Source organism: Heliangelus exortis, chromosome 2 (genome assembly GCF_036169615.1).
Source record: "Heliangelus exortis chromosome 2, bHelExo1.hap1, whole genome shotgun sequence".
NCBI lineage: Eukaryota > Metazoa > Chordata > Aves > Apodiformes > Trochilidae > Heliangelus > Heliangelus exortis.
Window position 1 is genome coordinate 138,439,443 of NC_092423.1, and position 20,345 is coordinate 138,459,787.

The 20,345-nt window shown below is 43.9% G+C and overlaps 1 protein-coding gene across 2 annotated transcripts; it reads right to left on the bottom strand.

The window, feature by feature from the left end:
- Positions 1-1,426: 1,426 nt before the first annotated feature.
- On the bottom strand, positions 1,427-19,095 carry HAS2 (hyaluronan synthase 2). 2 transcript variants are annotated; one of them, XM_071738293.1, is made up of 4 exons: positions 18,515-19,095; positions 9,900-10,526; positions 5,268-5,369; positions 1,427-3,508 (listed from the first exon to the last, which is right to left on the bottom strand). In XM_071738293.1, exons 2-4 carry the CDS (start codon positions 10,524-10,526, stop codon positions 2,579-2,581), a joined length of 1,659 nt encoding a protein of 552 aa, XP_071594394.1. In that variant the 5' UTR covers positions 18,515-19,095; the 3' UTR covers positions 1,427-2,578. The 2 variants fall into 2 exon arrangements, with proteins under 2 accessions (XP_071594394.1, XP_071594395.1); XM_071738294.1 differs by lacking the exon at positions 18,515-19,095 and adding an exon at positions 16,085-17,507.
- Positions 19,096-20,345: the final 1,250 nt, after the last annotated feature.

A 20,345-nucleotide genomic window follows, 5' to 3' on the forward strand; every position in this document is an offset into this window, starting at 1 on the left:
AGTAACCAGGAGGATTGGAGGGCTGGGTAGATGTTCCCTTCTTCTTCAGGGCAGTAAATTAAGGTGGACAGCAGGGCTGGAAAATATCAACTCTCATGCAAAATACTTTGGCCATATAATTCAAAGCTCTTCCCAAAAGGAGGTTTCATTGCTAGTCCTGTGTTACAGATCAGGAAGCTGAGAGAAGGAAGTGTTTTGACTGAATTTATTTGGCAGCTGCTGGTAGAGTCAGGCAGAGACTCCAAGCACTATTCCTATCATACACTGTACCTTCAGGCCCCAACACTCAGGGGATCTGTGGTTCCCAATTCCTGTGCTGTCTCTGCTGCAATTCCTGAGCAGTCCCTGCTGCCCCAAGGTGCCCCAATGCAATGGGAAATTCCTACTTGGAAATCAGGATGGTGACAGGGTAACAACATCCTTCAAACCGTGCAGATTTATGGTTTCAAAGCACAAGGGCTGACCAGAAATACCATGAATTAGTCATAATCTTATCAAAAATATTTTATTTATGAAAGTAACAATTATACTATACAACCTATATTGGAAGTACATTGAATAATTGCTAGAATAAATACAGGCAATTAATTCAATCTTTCTTTTATAGAATGAGAGGATTTATTTGACATTTGAATGTTAACCCAAGCTTTAACTTACATCATAAATAGTTAAAAGGTATAGTCAAGTATTTTTTTTTATTTTTACTGTTTCTTTTGCTTTTTTTAATACTGTTCTATTTTTATAATCAACATGAATCAACTTTCCAATCATTAACATAATATTAGTATGACTTTCAAGCAATCATGTACCTCAAGATAATCAGACAAATAAGGTAGTGTGTGTGCAGTTCATTCTACAGCAGAATCTATTCGTGTCTGCATAAAAAAAGAGAAGCTGAAAATGCTTCTATGTTCTTTAAGCATCATATGCTGATTTCTGCTTTACCACAGTGCTTTTAATACCAGAATCTAAAAAGGGTATGTAGTTGTATGCAGCTGGCTCTCTCCTGCTTTTTATGAAGTATATTAGGGCTCAATGCCACATTCCTTTGGCTGGTGAAGGACTGCAGAATTTAGTCCTGAATATTATTTCTCAAAGCCATGGTCCAAAATAAATGTCCAAGACTGATTATTAGGCACCAAGCAAGTGATGGATTTGCTGACTTGATTTTTTCTGATAAAAAAATGGCATCTTTTCTGGTAGATATGCTTTAGTTAAACACAAATTTTTGGGCTCAGTCCTGGAGGTCTCTATGACACTGGATGTCAGAGCTAATCTTGTATTTTTTGGAAACTCTGTGAAGGGCACTATAAAAGTTTTATGGAAAGATACCTAAATTTTGAAACTGTTAATGTTTTCTTTCCATGTATTTCCATATTAAAGTAAAAAATACATTTCCATGTATTTCCATATTAAAGTAAAAAATCTGAACTATTTGCTTGCTTCTAGCAGATTATGAACAAGTATGACCATCAGTGAAGTCAATAGTAGCTCTGGGTGTTCACCATTTTTCCAGATCAGAAGCTTTTGACTCCTCAGGTCTCATGAAAAATCAGTGGGATCTGTCCTATCTGTCCAGTGGCATCAAGGCCTGCCTTGCCTTATGGCTATTATGCATCACTGGGATATTATGCTCTCAGCAGAGAAGCAAATTTCCCTTTTACAATGTTATCCAAAACATAACCCCAGATTGCACATATCTACCCCTTTGGCCTTTTTTATGCACAAATATGTTTGTATTAAAAAAATGACTATGTTGGGCATTTCCTAATAAATGTCTTCAAAGAGAACGTTTAAATGCTTTTTCACAGAAATAACCATTCATCAGCTGCAAAAATGCTTTACTCTTTCTTTTGTGAACAATATCAATATCCGCGCAAATTTTAGGGGAGGAAGTATGATTTTTTCCCCCAAATGTATTAAAAAAGACTAAAGAACAAAATGTTGAGGAGGCAGCTTTTTTGGCAGATAGTAAAATATAAAATATGTGATTTAAAAAAAAAAAAAAAGTTGGCTTAAAAATACACACACACAAATAATACAAAAATATAAAAATACAGCTCAGCCAATCGCCTCTTAAAATTTACCTTTGGCATTACATTTGGCAGCCTAAAACAAAAGACCCTTCCTATAAACAGAACTATAAAAAAAGAGAAGTTCATAAATTAGGTTGCAAGGGGTTGGAAGATCCTTTTCTCTATTCACCAAACTCCTTCCCTTCCTGTCCACACACATAAGCATGACCAGTGAGGTATATAGAACATAACACTGTCAGGCATATGCACAATGAAAAGTGCATAAACATAGAAGTTCTCCCATTTTCTTGCGAACAGGTTGAAACTGTGTGGTTTGCATTTTCTCCCCTTGAAAATTAAAAAAAAAAAAAAAAAAAAAATCATTTTTTTAAATAGTTTTTTTTTCCTTACTTTGGCAGGATGAAAATGAACCCAGAGGAATATAAATGTCCTATTCCCAGCAGCAATGATCCATTTCCCTTGGCATCATCCATCCGATGCCACAGATACTACAAGGTGGTTGAGTTGCTTTACAGCTCTCTGGGTGACCTCCCAAGGAAACATCATACATCTAGCACCATGTCATAGTGTTGCTCTTTCTTCCGCCTGCCACACTTGGTGATCAGAACCAAGTACAAAGTCAAAAGCATAACCCAGTAACAGGCATAGAGTATTGTGCCAATGATGAGAACTGTCTGTTTTGACTCAGAAAATGGCTTTTTTGATTCCTTGTAGATAGTGAAAATTACACCACCGAGGAGGATTGTAAACCAAATGGAGACTGGAATTAGTCCTATAAAATTAACTACAATGGTTTTTCTTCCTGACGTGCCCCACCCTGCTTTGTTTATCGTGGCAATTGCAAACATCTTTGCTGGCAGTAAACTTGACATGTACAACACTGAGTAGAGTGACATGAAAACCATGACAATGTTGCCCCTAAGGAAGCTGGCAAAGGAAGACTTTATCAGGCCCACTAGCTGAACTGTCAACAAGAAGAGGAGGATGTTCCAGATTTTTCCCCTGTAGAAGAGCTGAATGACTGTGGCGATAAGGAAGAAAGGAAAGAATCCAGTGATTACAGCTTCATAGGTCATCCACAAATGGTGCTTGTGGAACCACATCGCGTTATAAAGCCACTCTCTGAAGTAGGATTTACTCCAGCGGGTCTGCTGATTCAGCCACCTGAGATACTCTATAGGTGTTTCAGTAAGGCACTTGGATCTAGCTGTGTATTTTGTTGCATAGCCCAGACTTAGCACTCTGTTAGTTAGATGCCTGTCATCTCCGAAGCTGCACTGGGAGCCCATAAATTCTTGGTTGTACCAATCTTCCACAAATTCATGGAGTAAAGAGTTTCTGTACATTCCCAGAGGTCCACTGATGCACTGGACGCAGCCAAAGTAGGACTGACAGGCTCTTTCTATGTTAAATGCCATCCAATATCTCACGCTGCTCAGAAAGGAAATCCAGGAATCATATTTGTTCAAAATCTGCAAAATACAAAATGTTTTCATTTTAGATGAGCTCTTGAGAAATAAAATACCCACAGGGATTGGCAGAGGCTAAAGCACCCTTAGCTGAATATAGGGGGAATCATGCTCTTGATCCCATGAAAAATCCATAAGTTTCTGGTACAGTGCAAGACATTGACAGGAAGAGCAAGATGAAGCCTTTAAAAGTGTGTTCCACCAACATATTCTATTCTTCACAACCTTTCCTCTTCTCCCTCAATAAACATATTTCTTGGCTCATTCTTCCTTTCCCTTAACCCACTGTTAAGGACTTGCTGGCCTCAGACTCTCTCAAGAGGAGATGGTGGAGTCCCAGATGGGGTCTCCTGCTTCTTTCTCCCCTCTGATCACATCTTTGGGACTCAAAAGAAATTCTCCCAGCCACCCTAAAGCTCTTCCAGAGCACAAGAAAAAATGAGCCCACATTTGACCTACTTTTTGGTCTTATGAGTCTTACTCTACGGGTTTGACCCTGGACAATGTGCCCATATCTGACATCAGGCCTTCTGAAAAACAACCTGTTCTGATTTGTCTGAAGTATCAGCCATATTATGTTACCCCAAGACATATTGTGGTACTCCAGTTGGGGCATTCTTTGGTTTGCATAAAGGTCTCAGTCCTCCTCTTCTGTATGCCCTAAAGCTCACCTGAAGCTGAAGCCTACATTTAAAATATGACATAGGAATACTCTAAAAGTCTGAACACTCAATGCAGGCATGAGCACATGCCCAAGTCCATGTCTTCACATCCATGTTCTTAGTACACACCAGCTCAGATGTATTTTGTGTATGTTGGAAAGTGAATTAAGAAAAAAAATGCCCAGAGCCTTCATTCTTCCACCTTTTCTCCTAGAGGATATATGGCCTTATGAACCTTCATACTTATGAACCTGCACTGTCATAGCTGAGCCCATACTGATGCCTGGTTTGTGGTCAGCCCAGACCCACAAAGATATTCAGGTTTCTTTGGGAATCTTAACCTCTAGAGGTAAGAGCCATGTGCCTAAAATCCTTCTGTGTACCTTAGTGAGTGCTTGCCTGTATACATGGCCCTTTCTCCTCTGTCTCACATAAAAGCCCAGCTGAGTATGGAGGATGAATCCCAAGGCCAACTGAAATATTTATATGCGTTTTTTCTTATAAATTGCAGCAGAGGCAGCTGTTGCAAAAGGAGTGAATAGCTTTTTGCTATAGTTGTCCACCAAACTCAGCAATGCTGGAAATCTTGAGAGAAGTGGAGCTGGGCTGACCTGGGGGATTTTCATTGTCCTGCCTGACAGAGATGCAGAGGACACTCAGCAGTACACAGGGTGCACATTCAGAAAGGTTTCAATTCCTAACCAGCTTGGCTGCCACTAGTAGCATAACTGAAGTGCTTGGGGTGCTGGACTTGGTTCTGGAAGACCTGCTCTCTATTCTCTACTCTCCTGTAGCTTTTCTTTGGTACCCAGAGACTCAAAGATCCCATAACAGTCCTGACAATCCCAGAGCCCCAGTTTTGATGTATATGGGGGAGAACACTATTTGTTTGCTTTCTATTGGTGTTAAAATTGTTCAATTTTAATTGGGCTCACATCCAGGAATAAGAGTTTCTGTTCAATGGATAAAATGGGTAAGGTCTCATAAGAGCCTCTATAATGGTATCACAGTATATTAAAAGCTGTTCCAGTCAGGGAAATCTGTTGCAGTGCAAATAGGTGCTGAAATCCCTCTGTTAATCTGAAAATCATTGTACTCACCTGCACATCACCTCCAACTCCTCCAACCATTGGATCTTCTTCTAAAACCTTTACCATCTCCACGGATGAGGCTGGATCAAGCATTGTATCTGAATCACAGACCTACAAGAGAGACAAAAATTTTTAAAAATGGGTTAGGGAGTACACTAGAGGACAAAATAAAAACCACATAGGGAAATGTAGTGACTCTCTATATATTTTCCCAAATGCAATTAAATCTCACTTTGGAGAGCATTGATGCTTTTGTTGAAGACCATTTGCATCAGGCAGCAAGGAGTGGTGGTGGACAAACCAGAGTGCTCCTTAGTGCTGTGCAGGCAAACAATCCTCTCTTCTGTATCAGCTCGGTTTGTTTCACCGGCACCCTGGGCTGGTTTCTTTGAAGAAGAGAGAAACTCCCAGAGATTGGGCACAGCAGAGCCAGGCAATGTTTGTGGGGATGTGGCAGATCCCTGCTGAGCCCTGACACAGAGTTTCCCTGCATCAGCTGCATGGCTCGAGCACCCTGGTCTAATGTTTCCCACTGCCATATGAGGGAAGGAGTGAGGAGTTAAATTCCAGAGACTTGTTATAAAAAAGAAAAAGTCAGCTAGGAGTCTGGGAAGAAACCTAATAGTTCTTTCAGTCACAGAAGGCTTTAGCAGTCCATGTAAGATATGTATTTTGGATTCCAGAACAAACTAATTTTTAATTTTAGATGCATGGTGTGTTATTAGCAGTGCAGGGATTTGACATTTGATACATAGAAATTATTTTCTATATTCCTCTGGCATTCTTGTAAAAAACAAGTAAAGCCAGACGGAGTGAGTCCTGAAGTGAGTACTCCATGAGACCAGGGCAGAAATAGATGACACACATCCACAAGGCATTTCAGCCACACAAACACTCCTAGTCAACTAAACACTGTGTGTGTACATTAGGAACTGCCTTTCCCCTGGAGAGTAGGAGGAGGGCTCAGACAGGCTGGCTGGGCTGTGAGGCAGCTGGCACTGCTTCCCTTCACTGAAAGCTCAGTGACGTGGGCTGCTGCAGCTGCAACCTGTGTCTCCTTGTCACAGCTGCTGCTGCTGAAAGCCGTGCCCCCATCATGAGTAAACTCCTTTTGCAGACACCCAGAAACTGGAGCAGAGGAAGCTGTCCCAGAAACACCCCTCTGGGCAGCTGGAACTTGCCCTACAAATTCTCATACTGCTTCCAGTTTATCCTCACGTTGTATTCCTGTGATTTCAGATGAGCAAAAGTTCTCAGCTCTGCATGAATAACCTATCAAGTCAGATTTGGTGAGGGTTCATATCAGGTATCCTAATTTCAGTGTCCTTTCATCCACGCTTTCAAATCACCCTAAGACCTCCTGCTCCAGAGGGGTGGAGGTCTGTTTGTATCTGGTCTGTTAAGGAGGGTCATAGTAGTTTGGGGCCCTGATATGGACCAGACTTGGGTAGGGAGGTAACCTGGGACAATAGAGCATCAATAGCATGGGACACATCTGAGTGTCTGCCAAATGCTCCCCTCCACATTCAATATGAGGGGTCTAAGAGGTGAAAGCTGCTGAAATCTTTCATGTTTCTATAAGGAGAAAAGACACAAACATCTCCAGCTCCTGCTAACTTGATGCACCCATCTCTTCTCAAAGAACTCAGGTTGAGGAGCATCTTTAGAACCTGGTCAAGGTATGCCTCCACATCTGATGGGAAGCTGCCATTAGTGACAGCACTTGGTGACAGAAAGGAAGCAAAACAATTTGCTAAAGAGGGGAAAAGATGCCTATATATTTCTGTCTGGGGCTTCCTGAACATGTCTGTTGCTGAGTGGTTTGCAGAGGGAATCTGTAGTTTGCTGAGTACTCCAGCGCTCAGTCAGCGATACTCAAACTATTTCTTTTGACCATGAGTGGTGGGCTGGGACCAGCCCCCCTCCCCAGCCCCTCTGCTTTCCCTCTGCCTGTCCCTTGGTGCTGCTGAGCAGCCCCCACCCCACTGGAAGCATTTGTCCATAGCAGAAAAACCTGCACATGAGCAGCACAGCCATTATGAGATGAGGAATCCTGAAACCACCTGCATGTGTTTTGGGCATGTCAGCACAATGGATGTGTCTGGGTTTCTAGGTCAAACCTGACAAGCCATCCCTTTCCATCTGGATGAGGTTTTTTGCAGGTGAGGAGAATAAACACCCAAAGGCAGACACTTAGGAACCCAAATAAAACACATCAGGGTCTGCCCAGCTATGGGTGGCCCGGCACAGCCCAAGAGCCAATTTGCAATCTTTCCACATAAGGGCTGAGTGACCTAGAAGTTGCTGCCTTGGGTCATAGAGTTGCATGAAAAGGACATTTGACCTTCAGCGAGCTATTCAGTTGCACATTGTAGCCAGAGGGGGTTTATCTAAGTTGGTCTGAGAAGTTCAGGCTGCACTAGACTGTCCACACATGTATCTCTATCCAGCCAAGATGAATTCCACCAGCTGTCCTGCCTAACTCTGCAATGATACCTGTGAATTTAACTCCTCTATCTGATTGCTTGCACCTTCCTAACCTCCTCCAGGATAGAAATAAGCCTTCACAGTAATTTCAGGTAATTAATGAGATGCCACTAATGAGCAAAGGCTTCTTATCTGCACTGGTCTGACAGTTTATGATTACCTGTTTATAATCCCAAGGTGTCTTTTAAGAACTGTGAGGCTCCCATTTTCAGGGGTGAGCAATGGTACCGACTGGTCCACTTTTGAAAGCGCTTGATCATTGGTGCAGGTTGCTCAACCCCTAAAATATCAGACCTGTTTGAAGTAATTTACCCTGGGTACCCCCAAAGAATCAATTAGAAAATCTCGACCTTCATTCATCCATACAACAGAACCACCTTTTAGCTGCATTGCACCTTGCCTGTGTAGTAGCCTGGGCCACCATGGTGCTCCGTTTCTAATGTAGATGTGACTGTGGCATCAATCATTACTGCAGCCCTTGGTGGCAGCTTACAGCAGCATTACAGTCCTGGACACATTTATCAGGACTTCAGAGCCAGGTCAGGAGTGTTAATTGACTGAAAGACCAGAAATATCTCTCCCATTTTTTCAGTTTATGCTATGGCTGTGGAAATAGAAATGCTTTTTTCCTGATTCCCTGAACAAATGCAGGATTTGGACTGAGGGAAGAAAGTTACAGTGAATCTGTTTCCTCTCTGCCTTCTCTCTCTGCAATCTGATACTTCTGTGTGAAGTAATTATAAAACCATGCTAATAAAGAAAAACAGTGTTTTTACCCCAACAGCACAGAACCAAAGTGCAGACAATGGAAAGCTTAAGCCCATTGTTTTCAGAGAATAAATCAGTTTCAGTTTTGGAAGTGGTAGAGGATGGCTTTTAAATCCCTGCCCTACTCTCCCAGCTCCAATAACAGAGCTGTTCCCAGCAATCTTCAGTTGCTGCCCCTCCTGTATGGAGGACTCGTTGCTCTCAGTCCAGCAACTGGCAGCCTCTCCACATCCCTTGGACACTGTGCCCATGGATGCTGTGCTGTGCAGAGGGTGCACACACACACACACACCCCAGTCCAAGGCTGGGCAAGGACCCCAGAAAAACATCTGACTCTGCTATGGAGCTGCCTTGAGCCAGCAGAGAGTGTCTCACGGGGAGCTGCTGCACCACTGGAAGAGACAGCTGCATGCTCTGAGGTTGGGAGAAAGTAGGAATGGCTGAGGGTGTTTAATTAGGAAGCTCAATCTCATATTCAGAGGGATTAGTCAAATGTACCTTGCTGGACTTGATTGATAAGGAAGGAATGTCCTCAGTGTCCAGCCAGAGACCCTGAGAGCACCCACCTTCCCTTCCTCCAACCTCTCCCCGGTCCAGCAGTCAGCAGGGCTGTTTGCAGGAGTGAGAAGTTCTTCCATGTGAAAGGCAAAAACATAGAAAATCTTTCACAGGATCCAAGGCAGCTGGAAAGAAATGTGTCTCTGCTGCTTTGGAAACAGCAAGAGAGGACCCAGCCTAATTCATTTTTAAGTGAATAGTGTCATAAGGGCTTTAAAGGCCAAGTCCCGGTGACTGAGGTAATGCAGCTGTAAGTGATGAAGCAAAAGCTCCTTCAGGCTTTAGCTGAAGAAATCTTTCTTTCAAGGCTGCACATTCACCCTTATATTGAATACTCCACACACCCTTTGAAGCCTTTAAAGCATCCCCATCATTTTTATAGACTCTGCCACTGCTGTGAGGTATTCCCTAATGCCACATACCTGTCTGCCTCCTTGCATATGGGGCTGCTAACAACCTTTCAAAAAAAAAAAAACCAAACCTGACCAAGATCTTGACCCACAGGAGCAAAGAAGGGGTCTTCAGGAGGCCACTGGCTTTGTCTGAAGCAAAATTATTTGTCTGAGGGGGCAATACTGAAGTCTGAGGAAGGATTTCAGATTTCTCCAGTAGCTGGTGCACAGATTTAGCATATTCACAGATAGCCTGGCCATTTGAAAAGGTAGCAAAATACACTTTTAACGGTCAAGCTGTTTTCAAACAGTCTGAAAGGAGCACTGTGTTCATCAGGGACTAGGATGGCCTCTAACATGCTGCACAAAATATACAAAAGCTGCTTTCTTTCAAAGTGTGTTTGAATTGGCACTGACCTGGTGCACTAATACCTACCTGTACATAGTCCACGCTTCTCCCCAGTGCTTTGAATGCTGTGTACATTACTTCTCTTTTTCCACCCCATTTCTGCATGATGCAAACACTTTTATTGGACAGGACCAGCTGAGATACGTGTTGCATGCTCTCTCTGTGAGACTCCTCCGTCTCACCCGGACCTTTGTTGTGGAAGTTATTACTCCAGATATAAGTGGCAGATTTGTCCCTACCCATGATTTCAGTAAAAATGTCCATCATGTAAACGTCGTCTTCTGAATTCCCATCAATGACCATAACAACTTTAATTCCAGGGTAGGTCAATCTTTTCACAGAAAGTAAACATTTTCTTAAGTAGTCAGGATCCTCTTGATAGGCAGCAATACAAAGGGCAACAGTTTTGTTCAGCTTGATTGGAGTCTCTAGCGACCTCTTCATTTTCCTGTGTTCTAGGAAGGCAAACAGGCTTTGGATGATGAGATGTGATGCCAGGATAGCACCATAGAGTCCAAAGGAGAAGTAGTAGTTGTCAGTTTGGATGAACTGGTAGCCCACAATGTAAGCAGCCGTGATTCCCAGCAGGAGGGACACCCCGAAGAGTGTGGTTCCAAGTATTCTCAGGATACATATAAACCTCTCACAATGCATCTGCAAAGAAGAAGAAAAACTGTTAGCAGAGCCACCACTTGCTGACATGTGACCTCGTCAGGGGTGATCACGGCTACAACATAGAGCTCAGTATCAACAGAAACACCCTGTGTTTCTGGCTCTGTCTTACTGAATCTGACTTACTACATCAGCTTGCTGAACTCCACATCTCTTAGCAGTACTTCCACTGTGTAAAGTAAGATTCAAATACACTTCATGTTCTAGGGGTTTTTCTGCTTTTTGTAATGTCCCCACAGAAGGTGCTGTCTGTGTCAGCATCTTATTTTGGCAGCCTAGGGCTGCCGAATGAGACACTGTCATATTATTCTGGGGAGTTTGGAGAAGGGGCTTCTGGGCCACCACTCACTTCACATGATCACAGCCAAGAGGAACAGCTGAATGTCTGGGCAGCCCCTCCTTATTCCCCATCCATGACACGACTGTGTCTTGCCCTGTGTAACTTCTGTCGCTTAGTTATGTTTGCAAAACTATTGAACAGACATTCTTAAAACAGATGTCTGAATGTATTTATAATTTTAAAACAGATGTCTGACTATATTTATAATTTATATTTATATAATCAGACATCTGCTTAAAAAGGTCTTCCCAATACCACTGCAAAAATGTATTATTCATACATTTGTGTACATAGACATATGCGTGCACGAGCATGTGTGTACAGGGCTAAAACTTGACTGAGATTATGTCTGTGGCACAAGTACACATAAATTTAACAGAGCCAAGACTCCACCCTGGACTAAATAATTCATTAGAACATCAGTTGATTCTTACGACTTCTGCATATTAAGTTACCTGGCTGTAAAATCTAACCTAAGCTCTGGGTTAGGGAGGAGCTGGTTGGCAAAGAGAGTGCTCAGGTATTCTTGAGGCAAACAACCCAGGCAGGCAGACAGGCACAACATATTGCTACCTAACAGCTTTTTGTTGACAATCACATTAACCATTTTATGCAATAGCTTTCTCAGAATTACAGGAAAGTTAATGACAATGTTTTATGCCAATGGATGCATTTGATTACATAAAACAGATAATGTCTGTTTAAGGCAAACCCAGCAAGTGCGTAGCAACCCAATGAATCTGGAAATCTGGCTTGAATACTTTGCTGAATTAGGGCCTCTGAGTAACACACTTAATACTTGTGTCTTCTTACAACTATTCATATTTTCCTTGCTGCTATCATCTTGCTTGTCTGCTGATCATGTTTGTTTCACCATCTGCTTGTCAAAGCACTTCCTTACATTATATGTCTTTAACTCTTTCTTGAAAAAATACTCCCATTCTGCAGCAGCATAGCTGTCATCAATTATAGCTGTGTCTGAAAAGTTACAGGCTTGGAAAAAAGTAATCAGCACAGAATCACTTACAAAACAAAAATAAAATAGGCGAGCATAAAATCTGAAGTTACAAGGACTGTGCTTTTTTCCACTGGCTATTAGGGTCTTAAATGTCAAGGCGGAGGGAATCCTCTTAAATGTATATTTGGAGACACTGTCACAGAAATAAGACCCTACCTCTAGGACTTCCTTGAATGCTTACAGCTGGGGTCCAACAGGTGCTGAATTCACCCACCAGCAAAAGACACTGTCCCAGCCCCCTGGCCTGTCTGAAAGTCTCTTAACAACAGGGGTGGTAGAGAAGCCTAATAAAAGATAGCTTATGCTTACCACTACTATAGGTGAATTAAAACTCAGTGCCCAGAGCAGACCTGCTTTAGAAAACAGATTAAGTAATGGACCCCCTCTAGATTACCTTGTAGTCAAATAGTCTGTGTGTTTATTAATCCCTGAAGCACACAAAAGATCATTAACATCAAGGCAAAAGTTTCATTAAGGGTGCAGTTGTACTCTGCTTTCCCATTTGGGGTCTACTACTTCTTTTGCCAGAAATAGAAAATTCCCATTAGTGAGTGGAGGTTAAAGTCTGCTTATGTTAAGAAGTATATGGCTGAAATCAATGGATCACTTGTATGGGTAGAGCTCATAGGATTTAGATTAAGATCTGGAGCATTTACATTCGACTGACTATAAACCGTACCAAGACTCTCTTACAATAATTTGCTATTGCTTTTTCTTTTTCTATGAAGTGTTTCCACAAGAAAGGGAAAAAAAAAAAGAGAAGAATTAATTATCTGATCTTGTCATTACAGCACAGCTTCCCTCCCTCGCAAAACTCCCAGTCTTTTAAGATCAAGAAATGGGCTTCTGGTCTTAATAAAACAATATTTTTTCCTATCCTTTCACTGTCAACCTTGGGAAAATAAACTGTGTTTTGATCTAAATTCTTGGCTTTCATCAAAGAAACTTTCCTCTTTGTATGTGTAACTGAGGTTTTTATGTATAGTCTTTTAACTAACTGAATCTCAAGGGAAGTCTGGCAAAAGTTGCTCAATATTCTGCTGTAGCATGTGAGCTATTGATAACTTGCCCAGCAGAACTGATCTTTATCAACTTGAACATGCCCCAACAATGGCAAAGAAGCCAAAACCTCTCCACCCTTCTGCAATGACTGAGTCAATACATTAAAAGGAAATGATGCTTGTACAAGTCTGGAACCAAAATTAATTGCTGAGTCAAATAAGAGCATGAAGGATGGAGAGTAGCTGCACCAGAGATTTTAAGGTCAGACAGTGTTGCTATGAGTAACCAGCCTGGCCTAGAACAGTGAAATGTTAGAAATGTCACCCTTAGTTAGACATCAGTTGATACTGATTCCTGAAGTTTCCTGAATTTGTCACATGAACCAGTGTACAGTAATTTGTTTTAGAAGTACTTAATTTAGAATAATGTATTTAGCATTTAGAATTTAGTATTTAGAATAATGCCAAGCTGAGTCCAGATATAAGTGTCAAAAGCTTAGTGAAGGACAAGCAGCCATATTAACTTCTAAAGCCAAAACTATTTTTCAGTCATTACATTGATAAGCACTCTAAGTACTAGCAACAGACTTTCAGAAAAATGTAATTGCTTATATTCAAAGTTGCCATCACTACAGCAGATAACTGGCAAGGGATACCGAACACTCCTTGTATGATGAACACAGTTTAGTGTTTTGTTTATGTCTTAGCCTAACAGATCTTCAATTTCCTGAGAGTTTTAACCCAGTCAGACTGTCCTGGGAAACAGGCATTGCAGCATTTAAAAAAAAAAGAAAAAACCCCACTGGCTAGTCTAGGGATAAAGTGCTTCACAATGGAAGCCATGCAGCTGGTCCATATTCCTGGATCAGCAGGGATAATTGCAGATCACTGATATTTACACATGGAGCTGCTGCTACTACACGGGAACAGGTGCTGGACTGAAAAGAGGGACCTGCCTCATCACCTGGTGAGAAGCTGAGTTAATGAGTTATTTCACTGTCTCTGGAGTCAAACCTGGGTCGTGCACTTTCTGGACAGGTTTCTAACCAGTTCTGTAAAGCAGGAGGAAGGTGGTATTTGCAATGTTCCAACCTTTTAAGTTCCCTTTCAACCCAATGAATTCTATGATTCTTTACTATTATTTTTTTAGGGTTGAGAAGTAGTTAGCACTGAACAAAGTTTCAATGCCCATTGCTTTGCATCATACCTGAAGGACACTTTTGGTGCGCAGTAAGACTGAAGATTCAAGTGTTCAGTAAGCAATTGCAGACATTAATTACTCATTATTAAAGCTTGCCCTACCCAGGACACTGGCTGAGTCTGACTCTCTTTGGAGGTGTCTACATCCCCCATCTACAGCACCTGAAGACTGTGACAGTACTGATAATTCTGCTCTGCACTTTGGACGCCTCAGTCCTTTACGGGCACCTTCACCTAACCCTGCAGCAGAGAACCCAGTACAAGCCTTACACAGACTCCAGCAAACTTCTTGCATGTGCAAGATGAGTGTATGTGGAGAGGCTTCAAGGTCTGCTACGGAGCAACCTGTAATGAACTTGAAGCTGTTTATTTCCCTGGATGGAGCTGGTCAGTACTAACCAGCCCATCTAGTAGAAATGAAATATGAAAGCCACATGCTAAGTCCTAATGCTAGATAGGCTGTTGCTCATTCAATGACACATTTAAATACAATAATCAGTCCAAAGTATATATGTGTTTTGTAGCAGCTGCACAGGAAGAGATCACAGGAAGAGACCAGGAAATGTACTCTCACAGGTACTTGACCTCACAGTCCAGTAAGTGACCTGTGTGGCCTCAAGAATCTCTTGGCATCCTGATAAGGTTCATAAGAACTTAGTCTCTCTAGACATCCACCCTCCTTCTCTCTATCCATTTTCGTATTTTACTCTGAACTAATTTTAGTCAGCCCCCATGAATTGAAAACCCACTAGTGTCTGATGTGTGTGTTCCAGAGGTACATCTTGCAATTAGTTTGAGGAATCCAGTTTGTGTGCCCAGTGACTGCTTTGCAACACAAACCAGACAATATGGTTGGAGGGAGGGACAAGTACAGCACTGGCTTCAAAAGCACACTTCTGAGTCAAACTAAAATGCTAATACAAACCAACTCCCTGGACAAGATCTGCACATCAGACTTGTCTGCAAATGTGTGTTGCAACCAGAATAGCTGAGCTCAAAAAACCTTTGAAAATGTTTCGTTTTAACATGCCTGTATAGAAGCTGAATTCTTGAATGTCTGCTGCTCATGGTCCTCTAAACCTTAGTGCCAAGGCTTTTTATTCAGCAAAGCATGTAAGTATGTCATTAGAGATAAGTGTGCACTCAAGTATTTTGCTGAAGAGAGGAATCAGTGGATAATTTATCTTGCTGTTCTGTAGTGTTTCTTCTCTGTGAAGCTGCTATTTCTAGAATACTCATGATAAAAATATACATGTAGATTTGACAATTATACAGATTGATCTTCTTTATGGAGGTTGTCTAATGGATCATTGCTTAGCTACTGCATTTCTTACATTAGGGAATATAAGAATGGGGCAGGACACAGATAATTTGGATTTTAGTGACCCTAGGTAAGTGGATTCACCTCGCTCTGCCTCAGCTTCCTCACCTGTAAAATGGAAATCAGAGCTGTGCCAGAGGTTCTCAGAGGGCTATAAAACCCTCTGCAAGGTTTGGGTTACTGATCTTTGTAATGCTATTTTTCTAGTGTGATATGGGACTCATTAGTTCTCCAGTTCCATATAAACTGTTTTTCCTCAAAAAAGCCACAACAGAACCCAACAGACCTATTTTCCTTTCCTGTATTCACCTGAAGGTAGATTTAGTGGGGGTTTGTCTGTGATGAACATGCAACTCTCACTCAGCAGGATGCCTGAGATCAGTGAGCCTGGCAACACACTTGGGCACTTGGGTATATGTGCATACAGCTCCCAAGGGATGGTTTGCACATAAATGAAGGAGGAATATATTATTTTGTAAGCCTAAAAAGAAAAAAAAAAGCCCTTTTGCAAGTTTAATAGCATTGGCTTCAACAGAGCAGCTGCTTGATGACGAGTGTGTTTGAGTGCCTGTTCTGTGCACATACACACATACATACTGACACATACATACTCTGTGTGACCTTACACACACACAGCCTTTGTGTAAACACAAACTGTACCTGAGCATCACAATTCCAGATTTTGTCATGCCATTTATCTTCTGAAAAGGGCTCACTTAAGACTAAAATTAGGTCTGGAGTTACATTTAAAATAGAGAGCAGGATTAGTAGTGATGGCAAATTGCATCTGCATGCACAAGCTTTGATCAGCAAATCAAGACTCTCCTGTCTGCTCAATGTATGTTTCCCACTAAACTGCTCAAATTTAGTCTTTTACAGGTTTGAGCAACTAATGTGGAATGAACTGTACAGCTGCTGGCTGGATATGTCCCTAATGTAGACAGCAATACAATAGCTGTTAAATTAACCAAAAGGAAGTAAAAAACCCTTCTCCCTCAATCAAATGTTCTAAGAAACAAATCAAGTAGTAAATTATATTTGTACTCAGATACTTTGAACTGCTATTAAACAGTTATCCAGTTTACAAAAATCTTCTGGTTGGCGGATATTAAGTCCATGGATGCTTCTGGCTCAAAACTGATTACTCCAAGCCTTACTCCAGCCTTACTCTTGTTTGACTTAGTCAAGCCTCACTACACTGAATGTAGGAGTAATTTTCAGCTATACATATTTAACTTGAATACTAATGAAATAAGGCAAATTTTCTTCCACACCATAAATATGAACAGCTGAGGTGGGTGCTATTGAACTACCATGGGAAAATGCACTGAATCCATTAGAGCTGCTCTTCCCACTGGGAAAACCTTTCCCAAGGCTTCTGTACCCATGGAAGATACAGAAGGTTTACTAGCATGAAATAAAATCCTGGCTTTATTGACACCAGTGATAAAACTCTCTAAACGGCGAGGGGGTGGCTGGATTTTGAGCAGTTTTTCAGTGAAAGGGAACACGTTTCACTGCCATCACCCCCAGGTAAAATGACCTGTCCTTTCTCTTAAGCAAGCCCCGAGGCACTCGCTTTACGTGCAGTGTGTCCTGGAGGAATGCGTGTGCCTGCGTTATGGAAAAACGCTCCATAAGGAAGGAAACTATGAAGCGGAGTGCTAACGCCAAGGAGCAGCTACGCCTTGGGAGACGTGGGGTGACTGCAGGCCCTGAGAAGGGGCCCGACAACAGTTTCCAGGAGTTGTGTAGTACACGGGTTTCTTCCCTCAGGGCATGGAAATTGGGTAAATTCTCTCTTAAGGTGCCTCTTTGCCAGGGTTGCTATGGAGTCTGGCGAGGCGAGGTGTCACGGCTCTCAAGAGCTGGGTCTTGGCCATGGAACAGGTGCTGGGAAGGGCACAGAGGTGCGGGAGGACACCCAGGCGGGCCGGGGCTCCCAGCGGGAGGAGATCCTCAGGATGCCCTGGGACTGATGATGGCGAAAGCGGTGCCACCGGGGGGACCCTACGGGTCCCCACGGCCCTACGCGCCGGCGGGGGAACCCCCAGCCCGCCGCAGCAAATGGGGGCGGTGCTTTGCGTCACAGCGGGTGGGCGGGGCGCCGAGGGGATCCCCCGTGCTGACACGTCACGAGGGGAGAAGCCCACGGGGCTGGCGGGTCCCGCCCGGCAGCGTTCACTGTGCCCGCCCGGCGGGGGCAGCCCGACCCCCACGGAGCGGAGACGAGCGGAGCGGGGCGGGAGCGGGCGGAGCGGGGCGGCCGGGCCTTCCCCGCCCTCCGGCAGCCGGGCAAGGGGCGTTCAAGGCTGCGAGGGAGCTGCCTTTTCCCCGCCGCGGCTGCGGGCACCCTGCTGTGACCCTCCTCCTTCAGCCGGCCCCCGCCGCCGCCGGCCCCCGGCCCGATGCGACGGGTTGCCCGACGGGGCGGGGCCCCGATCAGGCGTGCAGTGCTGGAAGTTCGCGGGCACCGTGCAGCCCCCGCCCCACCGCACCCCTTCCTCTCCCAGCGCTCCCGAGGAAACCGCCCGCCGGGCTCAGCGCGGAGCCCGAGCAGCTCCATCTCCGTGGGTGCTCCACTCCGAGGCGGGACTCCCCCCCTCCTCCCACTGGCCGCCTCCTCGCCTTTCTCCCCGCAGTCCTTTCCCTCACTTCCCTCCTGCAACGTCCCCCCCCTCCCGGTGCTGGATGCAGCGGCAAGGAACGGCCGGAGGAGAAGCCAGGCCGGGCGGTGAGCAGGGCTCGGCTCCCCTGCTGGGCTCCGCGGAGCGGCTGCCCGACCTGTTGCTCGATTTCATTTTAATTTTCGGTTCAGTTGGGTTTGGTTCGGTTTTTTTAAATCGCTCAACGACATCTTAACCGGATTACACGGAGGAGGGGTTGAAGCTGAAAACCTCATTCATCCTCACTGCGGTCCTATTCATTGCTTGAAATAGGTGTAGCGTAGAGCCGGTACCATCCTCCCCCCCAGCCTCACTCCTATTTTGGGGATCTCATTCAGCTTTCCTCCCTGGAAGAGTGGGGATGGAAGGAAGGAGAGGGTCTTCTGTCTTAGTGGCGTCAAAAGCGTAATCATAAATCACCTACCTTGTTTATCCTTCTGTCCTTTGGTCATAGAGGGGCTCCAGCCAGCTGTGTGGTCTCACGTACCGTTGCTCCCGCAGAACAGTTTCCAAGTTTGAGGTAAAAAGATCAAATCGCACTTTTCAGGGACTTATTTAGACGCTCGGAAATAAAAAATATTTTAAAATGAAAAAAAAAAAAATCGTTTAAGTCTATTCAGTCCTGCTCATTTTCTCCCACGTGTTTTCAACAATCAGAATATATTTGTCTTTCAGTTTTTAGCACAAAATTGTGGGAGGGTTTTTTTTTTTTTTCAAATAATAATAATAATAATTAAAAAAAGTTAGAAGTAATAAATTAGGAGTTAGTTTCTCGTGGTCGAAGCTGAAGATCTTATTTCAAACCCGGCTAGCCTGGAGCCTGGAGAAGTTGCAAGGCAGCGTCTGAAAGTTTGAAAGATGTACAGCATCAGATAAAGTCTCTTTGGTGATGCCTTGCTGACCGAGTAACTGTTGCAGTGAGGTTTCTCAGCAGCAGCAAACGGATAATATTTTCCAGACGTCTTTTTCTTTACTCCTGCTGCTGCTTTTCTGCTTCCTCCACGTTATGGGGTCTTTTAACAAGTGAGACTTCAGTTGTTTTAATAGGCGGAGGATGGGAAGAAGGAGGGGAGGGAACTCCTGTGAAAAAAAAAAGAAACCAACCCTGCCCATTGAAATGATCTCAGCCGAGGTCCAGGCAGGACTTCAATTAGCTAAGTTCCAATTTTTCAGAGAAATGCAATACACATATGTGGCCACCACCTGATTTCCTCTTCATGCCCCACAGTTAGGGGGAAACCCCCACTTTCCCGGTTCCCTGCATCTCTAGGTTGGAGTGTGGGATTTGTCCCTCCCACAGCCACTATTCGGCTGGGACAGCTTTTACTGCTGCTGGTTTTTATTAATAAGAGAATTGCCTCTATGAATGGATGAACTTTGCAGTTTCCAATCCTGCTTTACCCATTCACTCTCGGAAACATTTGCTTGTAGTAAATACTCGAGGAAGCTCTCACTGGCCCTAACCAATACCCATGCCACTTGCGTTAAAATAAGCCAGGAAATATGTTACACAATCCAAGAACTGGAAAATTGTGGGATTTAAAAAAAAAAAAAAATTATTTTCTTTGGTTTGGTTTTGTTTTGTTTTTACCTACAGTGTTCACTCTGTGCTCTGAGGTTTACAGTTAGCTACGGGCGGGCAGGGGCATCAGCAGGTACCAGGACCCCCCCGCCTGTCAGCAGCTCCTAGTTGCAGGGGCACGGGCTCCTTCCCGTTGTAATTCCTCTCTGCCTCAAATTTCCCCCACTCTGAAGCCCCCGTTTCCACCAGAAATGATACGAAAAAGCCACTTGGTGGCACTGTTGAGGTGAGAGGAGCAGCCCAGCCGGGACGCGCGGCGGCGGGAGCGGGGATCCGGGCGGGATGCTGCTGCTCGGTCTCGCCCTGCCCTGGCAGGGACCCTCCGGGGCAGGATGAGGAGGTCAACTGCTCATTCCCCTCTGCCGTTTCCTCAAAGACCACAAAGGTCGCTGCTTGAAGGCGTCGAGCCCGCAAAGGGAACTATGTCCAGACACCATTGGGAAACCCAGCGGTGACTCCTCGCCGAGTTATTGCCCGTCGCTCATTACCTCCTGCCGTGGGAAGACTTCGCAGTGCTCTGGGGGCTCCTCATATGCAAAGAAATGTTTTAAAGCCAGTGGTTGCCTAGACTGGAGTTTTTTTTTTGTTTGTTTTGTTTTGGTTTTTTTTTTTTTGGTTTTTTTTTTTGTAAACCTCAGGTTTTCAGGTGTGCTCAGTTTCTGCCAAGAGGAAG

What these genes read in the sequence shown, in the direction of transcription:
- HAS2 (XM_071738293.1), bottom strand. Translation starts at nt 10,526, where the DNA reads ATGCATTGTGAGAGGTTTATATGTATCCTGAGAATACTTGGAACCACA. An exon ending in GAAGCGTGGACTATGTACAG is followed by an intron (nt 5,370 to 9,899) that starts GTAGGTATTAGT and finishes TCTCTCTTGTAG; the next exon opens with GTCTGTGATTCAGATACAAT. An exon ending in GAGTTGGAGGTGATGTGCAG is followed by an intron (nt 3,509 to 5,267) that starts GTGAGTACAATG and finishes TGTATTTTGCAG; the next exon opens with ATTTTGAACAAATATGATTC.